Here is a 9266-nt window from a genome sequence, read left to right as displayed (position 1 = left end):
ATTGGACTCTCATCAGTTCGTCCTACACAACTCACAGCTTTTGTAAGTTGTGAGACTTATCTACGCTGGTCTACCTCAATTTGAACAGCATCAATGTCTTTTTGGCATTATAGTCGAATCCCCAATTCCTCGTACCAACACTAGGTAAAATAATAAATTAAAAAAAAATTATGAGGGGAAGAAGAAAAAACGTGAGATTATTTATTAGTTGGAAGTTAGGAAATGTTTATAAACCCAACAAAGGAAGATTAGGCCTATAAGAAAATGCAAGGTTATAAATAAGGATAATATTGCAATACTGGAATTAAAAATGTTGAGCGGGGATGCTCGGTTTGGAAAAAGTACAAATATAAATATGTAGTATAAATACATACAAAATATAAGGTTTTGTAAAAAAAAAAAAGGCAGTACCTTTTTTAATGTAAAAGAAAAGGGGTAGGTAAATAATGAGGGCAAAAATATAACCGAAACTATGCCATTTGAAAGAATTATTCCATGCTAATACAATGAAACAAAAAGAGAAAAAACATTGCAACTCAGGTGGTTCCCTGTATTAAGTCGGCTCGATTATATGCAGACCACATTGCCAGAAGCAGAGTCCCGGTTCATGTCGTCCGGCTGTGTATATGAGAGATTATTTTTCGGGTGAATTAATAAGATTTCTAGATTCACAATAGCCCATGCGTTGATTCCCCAGCCTGTGGAGCCCATTTAACATGTGTAGATTTCCCACATTCTAAAAAATTGATTCTTGGCCAAACAAAATTGAAACCAATGAGCGTTTGAAGGGCCACTGTTGGGTGAATGATCTTAAAAGAGAATATCTGGCACAAACGCAATTCTAGGCTAATTGACTGCCTTCAGCTGCAAGTTTTATTCGTTGTTGATGCTCTGCAACCTTATAGTCTACAATTTCCATGAACAACTGCAAATCCAAGATGCAATCCGGACCACCATAGACTGCCGCTTGGACACTTGCCATCAGCTTTGCTATCTCTCTACCAGAGAACCCTTCTGTCTTCCGAGCAGCCTCAAGAATTACATCCTCAGAGATATCCTTTATGGTAATGCTCCGTTGGTTCTTCTTGAATAAAGATCCCCACCAGGATTCAATCTTGTCTCCACTGGAGAGGTACCTGTTCAAATAGAGCTTCAGCAGTTTTACACGCTCCTCCTCCCCAGGGAGCGGAAACTCGATAACCTCATCTATACGGTCCGTGATGGCACTGTCAAGATCCCCTGGTCGATTAGTGGCAAGGACAAGTACTATGTCCCTTGACTGGTCTCCCGTTCTAAAGAGCAATGCATTGAGAGCACTCCGCTGAGCTTCACTCATATGGATGCTGTTACGCCTGGCATTACACCATAAAAAGAACATCTGAGTTCACTTGTTTTACTTGACCAAGCAAATAAACTATGCATGGGATAGAAACCATCATCTCTGTCATACATAAAGGGTACGTTTGTTTCATGGTTCCTTTTGTGTTTCATCTAGTTCATGAACGTGCCACAGTGGGAACCCATTTGCTAGTTCTAGAACCAGCAAAATGGGCTTTTTCGTAGCTTTCTAAACCAAGCAACATGGCATGACATAGAAGTCATATCATATGGTGTTTCACAAACCAATATAGCTCCAGTATCTACTCAATTGTAATCATACCATCAAAAGTAAATTGTGAAGTACATACACATGAATCACACGATCTGTTGAAAAAAATGAACCACTAACAAGTTAAAACTTCCATGTATTCAATTCAAGTAGGACTTTTGAATATTGGAAAACCTGACGCTTTGTTAGATTCCAACTAACTTGCATTTATAATACTATACATGCATAAATCCTTGAAACTTTGGTTGTAAGATCCAAATCACTACATATTTATCAAAAAAAAGATCCACATCACTACATGCTTATGAGCTTGGGCATCCATCTGTCATATTTTCCAAAGTCATTTTTATACAACGAAACTGGTTATCCGTTAAAGACGTAAGAATGTAGAATTTTATATTTCTTGAAGAACATAATAGCCTACAGTACATATACACCTGGATATCCATTTCTCCTAGACATTTTTTGTAAAATAAAACTGGTTCTGTCCTTTAAGACATGTATGAATGTGATATTTTATGTTTTCTGAGGGGCATAATTGACTGGTAGTCATTTTGGTCAATTCATAATTCACCAATTGATGTTCTCAAATCTCAACCTTGTTTTTCTTTTTTTTTTTTTTCATCATTGTGTTCTCAGCCTTGTTATGAACTGCCTATACAAACTAAGTTCTACTTGAATAACTCTTTGAATACATTAGAGAATTAATCAAGTACCCTCTATCCACTGAAGAACATTCACCTACCTAAAATTACCAGAAGAAAATTTGAGGAAAAATATAAAGAATAAAAAAAATAAGTGTCAGTAGAAGATAACTTACTCGCACAAAAAAGCATCAGCCTCATCAATGAAGAGTAGTAAACCTTTCTTTGACTTTTTAGCCCAATCAAATATTTGATGGATTTTAGTGACTGCCTGTGGGCCCAGAGGTGCTACATCTCCCCCCGTCATCATTGCATAATCCAAACCCTGTAGAAAGTTATACAGACCCAGTGGGAAGAAGTTAATACTAATTTTTAACCTTCAAAACTTGCTTCCTATAAAGTTTTCTAGTTATTTGGAATTTTATTGATTCTCCGAGTTTTAAAACCACAAACTCTAGATCTCTTGGACAAACCTACGTCAGTTTCCAGGATGCAACTCCAGGGATTAGTGTCAACCCTAGACCAACACATGATTTGTCTTTTTGAATTCTCTGGTTCAACCTTAACCATACCAATGCAATCCTTAATTTGATTACTCAGCCCAAACTTAATGAACAAACTGCAATGGATAGGTTGGCTAGAAGTTGGGACTGTAGTATTCAAATTCACTGCATGTACCACATATTAATGGCATTGCTAACACCACTCTTCTCCCTCAGCACAAATATATATAATGTTATATGCATTAAAACATGTATACATATAATAAAATTCAAAGTATCAAAACACCCCGATGCAGTAGAAGGGGTGTATTGATACTTTAAACCTTCCGCCTTTACATTTTTAGTTTTTCTTTTCAAAATCTCATAAAATTATAATATTTTATATACTTCATCTATTAGAGAAAAAAAAAGGATTTCTCAAAACTCCCTTTAAATAGGCATATTGGGAGTCAAAAGATATGATACGACATGCCCGATATAGGGCGTATTGTATCAATACCTTGAACCTTACATATAAATACAACACATCAGATCTGGGTTTGGTTAGATTGTTCAAGTCATAAACCATGTAACTAATCCAATTTTAATTTGGCTTTACATTTCCTAACCTTAACCTTAACTGAATGTTGAACCTGACCATACATATGGGTTCAGGTTGGTCTAAGCCAAGTATATCCCAATCAATTCTCCAATTGCTAATGGATAATTAGGTTATGTCTCCCTTTCTTCTCTTTTTATCTTCCACCCATTTGGCTGGTCCAAATCAGATGGAAGCTCCTGCTTCACAGGCTCCACAAAATACCATCAATCGTATGGTAAAAAGAAAAGACAGAAAAAATAAATCAATTGCATGCCATGGTATGAGCACGTTAAAAATGAGAAGTCAACATAATACCGATTTCCGTGCAATTTCTCTTGCAACCATAGTTTTACCAGTCCCAGGAGGCCCGTAGAAAAGCATGTTACGGAAGGGTGCCTCATGAGACTTGGTATTTGCTGTAGCCCGAGCAAGTTGTTCAATCCTTCTCTGCAATGAAGGGTGGAGTACAATCCCCCTAAAACTGGATTTACTTTCCAATGACCTTGTTGCCCCAGCTGCGGTGCTGTAACTGAGCACCTTATTAGAACCTCGAGAAAGTAAGCCTGACCATGGAAATTTGGCAATTGATGACTCTCGAATCAAAGAAGGTTGGCCCAGTATACGGTTGACATAACCCCAGATCACTCTAGCACCCTCTCTGTAAAAACAAAATAGAAACCTCAGGATCATATTTAGTTGTATTTATCATTTTATCCATTAAAAAAAAAAACTTGTGAAAATGGAGGATGAAAAGACCCAAAACAGTAAAATCCAAATTGGACATTACAAATATGGCTTTGCCTTAAACCTGTATTTCCCATGGTTTTAAAAGGCTTACATCTTGAGGTGAGGCGCTCAGATTTGCCTCAAGACTTAGCCTCATAACTTTGGTCTGAGACTTAAGCCTTTGTCAGAAAGAGGCATAAGCCTCAATCCTCAAGAATGAAGCATAGAAAGGCATAAGCCTCAAAAAACCTACGACAATTGAATTATTTAATGTAAAAAGATTGTTTTTAAGTTTAAAACACATGAGGACACTTAATTATGGGCCAAATAAAAAGATAAAAATGAAAAGCTAATAGAACAAATAGAGATTATACTTTCTCTTAGGGTTTTAGAAGAGTTTGATGCAACAAGGGCCAATAAGAACCTTCATCATAGGAGAATAATTACAGTGCAGGCAGAAATTACCCCTTCAAGGTTTAAGTTATGGCATGCAATCCCACGGGGTAATAGCATAACAAGATGTTGAATTAAAAATGCAATGAGATTATTAGCTTATAAACCTAGTAGTATAAACTCCAGCAGCTAATGCAGTAGCTCCTCCAACAGCCACAAGCAATTTATTCCGGTCATTCAATAAAATCCTGAACCCCCCTGCAAATTACAGCTGATAAACCATTAGATCAAATATACAAGTAGGTGCAGTCCATGTCCCAATCTAAGTAACTAAAACTAAGATTATTAACAACAATTAGGATCAAGATCAAAAGAATATCATCCCTAAATCCATGCCAACACTCGTGAAAATTTAGAAATCTGATCACGAGTTAAGTACGTAAATTTCTATTAGATGAAAAGAACAAGTAATTCCAACAATCAGAAAATACTATGAGATGAAAATAATAAGTAATTCCAACACTCAGAAAATACTATGACACAATCTATAGGCATTTTTAACTCAAAGAAGCATCTGATGCTAGCATTAAATGCGAACATTGTGAACAAGAAAATGATATGAGGTTTAGCACTCGAACAAAAAAGGCCAACCAGGCAAGACCAAACTCCAATATGAGACTAGACAAGTATGTTGAGCAACTGGAGTTACAAACCATTGATCTCATCATTCACATGACTTCATCCAATAAGTCGTATACCATGTGATTTCAGCTAAAAGGATTTGTGACTTAAATGGGTACCAGTGACTTCAATACAGTTGAACAAATCACCAAGTTGTACCAGATGAACCAATACCACAGGAATCATGATGCAAGAAATAATTCATCCCAGAGGCCAGAGCAGCTTATCATTTATTTTATTTTCAGTCGGCTATAGATACAGCTATAAACTTCTGCCCTTGTGTACCTTCAATATGACTAAAAGTAGTATTGATGGCAGCAAGCCACTTTTCCCTTTCACCATTCATCCGTTCCAAAAGCATTCTCCTGTTATGATCTTCAGTCAGTTTTGCCTCATGGGCACGACCTTCAGCCTCAGCCATAGCCTTTACCCTTATTGTTTCACGTTCTATCTCAGCTCTCTCTTTCTCAGTCTGGCGTTGTTGTGCTTGGATCTGTTCTTCTGTAGCACGCCTAGCTTGTTCTTTTCGTATGGAGGACTCCTCTTGCATTCTAACCAATTCAGCATTTTGTAGCCTTTGAGTTTCATGATCTGTCTGCAAAAGAAGAACAGATAAATGGAAGGACATACTTAAGATAGACCAGGCAGAAGAATGTCTTGCCCAATTAATAGCATGCAAATATGAACAGTGCCCAGAATCATTGTGTTAACCCATAGCCTATTCTTCTAAACTTGCTGTTGACCTGATCAAAGCAATAATTTCAAAAAATATGCCAAATTATATTAAAACTTCAGAATCAATCAATGGTGCAACCAACATCTTCATCATCTTGCCAAGTAAATTATAAGTTCAGTCGAGTAAATGTTCCTTGGCAAGGTCGATGTTTCTAATATTATTATATCAATTCACTATCTCCTTCAATTTGGTCAAGTATTTTCTTGGCTACTAGTCCATTTGTCCACACCTCCGACTAATTCCCTATTATGGTTGAGGATTGAAATGACAGCCACCTGCATTCTTTTTCTAGCCAATTCATCTTCGTAGCGAGCCATTTGTGCTTTTGCCTGTGCCTGTTGCTGAATTAGATTCCTCTGTTCTTCAGCCATTTTCCGTTGCTTCTCCTGCCAATGCAAATGACTGATTGTAAGGGGGAAACAGTTAATGAGTAATTATCTCATTCTACAACAGTGCAATTGATAAACAAATTCAATTTTTGCATATCTAGTTTGCGCAATGGAAATAAAAGTACCGATAAGTCAAGTCATGACAGTTGAGTGATTCAACCGGGTGAAACTTGAAAGCCTTATCTGACTTAATACAAAGACATAACAAATCAAAAAATGGACAGATGGTGTCATAAAGGGATCCTCACAAAAATAAATGCTTTGATTCCAATAACTACATGAAAATGCATAAATGCATCATTCAATCATGAATTCATATACTCTATAGACTAAATGCATTAGTCAATCCTGTTGGGAAAAAAATGTATTAGTTAATAAAAGCATATAATGAATCCAGATAAATAGAAACATAATACCTTTAAGGTAGTAATTAAATAACAAAAAAGTTCTAGCATAATAACGCCGTTAAGCATTCTCATTGATGTATTTAGAGACGTAATATAAGTTCAAATGCAACAGAAATTCAACAAGCGGTTTAGCATGTAAAACACTCACAATGTCAGCCTGAGCTTGGATAGCTTGATATTGAACTTTCTCTGCGTCCAACTCGGCCAGACGAGTCTCTTCCTGCTTTCTCATCACCTCAAAAATCTGTGAAAACAAACAATGAGGAAGAAAGGTGAGAAGCAAGATAAAAAAGAATTTAACTATAGGTCCAAAAAGAAAAATAGCCAGACAACATCATACAAGGAATATCAAATACCTGTTTGGCATGTGGAGAGCTGTTTATTTCGCGAAGGGCTTTTGCACCTCTTTCTAACGATTCGGGATCGAAGCCCGACGAACTGCCTCTTGACTCCTCGGCCGCCGCCTTGACTTTCGAATTCGGACTAGCTGTTTGAGCAGGCTGCGCTGTCGAAGAAGACGAAGAGAAAGGAGAGAAACGAAACGGGCCGTCGGCGTACGCACGATCGGAAAATGCGGAGAGGGAAGCAACGGTGGCAGCCACTGCTGCGCAGGACGAAATCCTTAAAGCAGCCATGGCTGGATTTCGAATCCCGAGCTGTGGTCGGATTAAAGAGTACAGAATTTTCTTAAATCTACAGAAGAAACGAGATGAAGACCATGACGAGGGAAAAGAAATTCGCGCGAAAATAGAAAAATGTAGGACGATTCCGTTTGATGGCGGAGCGAAGCATAAACCCCTGTATCATGGCCCCTAGGGTTTAAACATTAGTCAGGACCAAAAAATGACCAGATCCCTAGGATACCGACTACCGTATCCTTAAGTCCGTAACTCGACACAAACGTGGGATATCTATGGCCTATTGGATTCAACGCGTCGGGTTTGGTGCGAGTTGCATTGACCCGACCAGATTTAACGAGATGTCAATGACCGAACCTCTGCCTGACCGGCAGACCCTACAAGGCTTTAACCTCTTCACGGGCCGGGCTTTGCCTCAGAAAATGACCAGATCCGACCCTGAGCCCGATTCTATTTAAAGCCTGAAGTCTGGGCCTGAATCCGAAGCACAGGTATTTTATAATATATTAATTATATATCTATTTCCGGATGTAATTGGCACGTTAGGTAAGTTATAGCTGTGTGAAAACTGTCTCAGTTAATTCGCCTTTCATCTTAACGTTTTTGTTTCGTTAGGAGTTCTCTATTGTTTTATTGTTTATATCAAAATAATTAAAAATAAAAAAATCATGAAAAATGAAAACTTAAACGTGTTGGGAGTTGAAAGTACTTGGAACTCATTGGATTCTCTATCTCTAACTTTCTGTCGTTTAAGTTTCAATTATAAAGAGGGTTTCAATTATAAAAAAATCGTTCGATTCGAACAGTCGACCCGTTTGACTTAGTAACCAGACCCCTAACTGGTTCGGTCTCCGGGTTGGTTTTAAAAACTATGATGTTATGTCATTCGACTATGTGACTCATATGATCCAAAAATAGAACCATTCTTGCCACCAGTTTTTGAATTGATAGTTCAACTATCCGGTTCAAACGGACGGCCTGTTTTGACAATAAAAATTTTTAAAAAAAGTAAAACAAATGGCTAAAAACCATTGAATGGGTCAACGAGTTGATGATTCGACCACTCGAGTCAATGAGCCATTGACCGATTCAACGGTTTATTGCCAAAGATCAGGTCAACGGGTTGACAGTTCCATTCCAGCCCCTACAAAGCAGGGCCCCTCTACTAGTTTATATGTATTACTACTAAAGCTCTCCGTGTGCAGGAATCTTCTTTATTTTTTAAAATTTTATAATTTATACACTTAATCAAAGCTATCTATTATAAACAAAATAACAGTAGAGTAAAAATTAGTTTCGAAACTTCTGAAGATAATAGAGGATGAAAAAAGATTGTAATTAATAGAATTAAATGCAATTTTTATTTTAAGGGTCCTTGAAAAAACACAATGCAAATAATTGAATCCACTCCACCCAACCAAGTTGAGTGCCTACCCCAACCAACCAGTTGTAGCGACTGAAGGTCCAGAGGTGGGATAATCCTAAATGGCGGAAGGGTGGAGAGAAAGGCACATTAAATGGGACATGTTTTCCTTTTTATGATTTTTTTTGTTTTTAATTATTTTGACACAAATAACAAAACAATAGAGAACTCCTAACGGAACAAAAACGTTAAGATGAAAGGCGAATTAGCTAGGATAGTTGTCACACAGCTATTAGGTGCTTACTTAGTGTGCTCATCTATTGTGCCTACTACATTTGAACCCACAATATTCTTATCAACTAATCTATTAATATATTAAAACAAAAATGGATATGTTAAACGACCTCTCCTTTCTCCCTTAACCCAACCAAACACTCCTAGTCCCTTTACATTATACCTTTCCAAGCTCTCTCAAGTAGGGATGGCAATTTTTCTTGTAAAACCATGGTCCTATCCCAAATGGGGCGGGTTTTCCCCGATCTTAAACGAGGATGAGATGGGAATGGGAAAAATTGCCCCGAATTGGGGATAGGATCT

General features: G+C 37.5%; 1 protein-coding gene across 1 annotated transcript; it reads right to left on the bottom strand.

The window, feature by feature from the left end:
• Positions 1-447: 447 nt before the first annotated feature.
• On the bottom strand, positions 448-7666 carry LOC148850867 (uncharacterized). Its single transcript, XM_088947018.1, has 8 exons — positions 7025-7666; positions 6817-6912; positions 6148-6258; positions 5422-5731; positions 4623-4713; positions 3652-3994; positions 2430-2578; positions 448-1352 (listed from the first exon to the last, which is right to left on the bottom strand). The coding sequence occupies exons 1-8, from the start codon at positions 7301-7303 to the stop codon at positions 842-844; spliced, it is 1890 nt and encodes a 629-aa protein (XP_088803144.1). The 5' UTR covers positions 7304-7666; the 3' UTR covers positions 448-841.
• Between the last annotated feature and the right edge of the window lie 1600 nt (positions 7667-9266).

The sequence above is a fragment of the Nelumbo lutea genome, chromosome 5 (assembly GCF_056320005.1).
Source record: "Nelumbo lutea isolate HS-2025 chromosome 5, American lotus-T2T, whole genome shotgun sequence".
In the NCBI taxonomy this organism is placed as follows: domain Eukaryota; kingdom Viridiplantae; phylum Streptophyta; class Magnoliopsida; order Proteales; family Nelumbonaceae; genus Nelumbo; species Nelumbo lutea.
This window is presented reverse-complemented; position numbering and strand designations above follow the sequence as displayed.

Coding starts and splice junctions, on each gene's coding strand:
- LOC148850867 (XM_088947018.1), bottom strand. CDS start 7,303: ATGGCTGCTTTAAGGATTTCGTCCTGCGCAGCAGTGGCTGCCACCGTT. Junction 6,913..7,024: donor GCTCTCCACATGCCAAACAG/GTATTTGATATT, acceptor TTGTTTTCACAG/ATTTTTGAGGTGATGAGAAA. Junction 6,259..6,816: donor TCCAAGCTCAGGCTGACATT/GTGAGTGTTTTA, acceptor TTGCATTGGCAG/GAGAAGCAACGGAAAATGGC.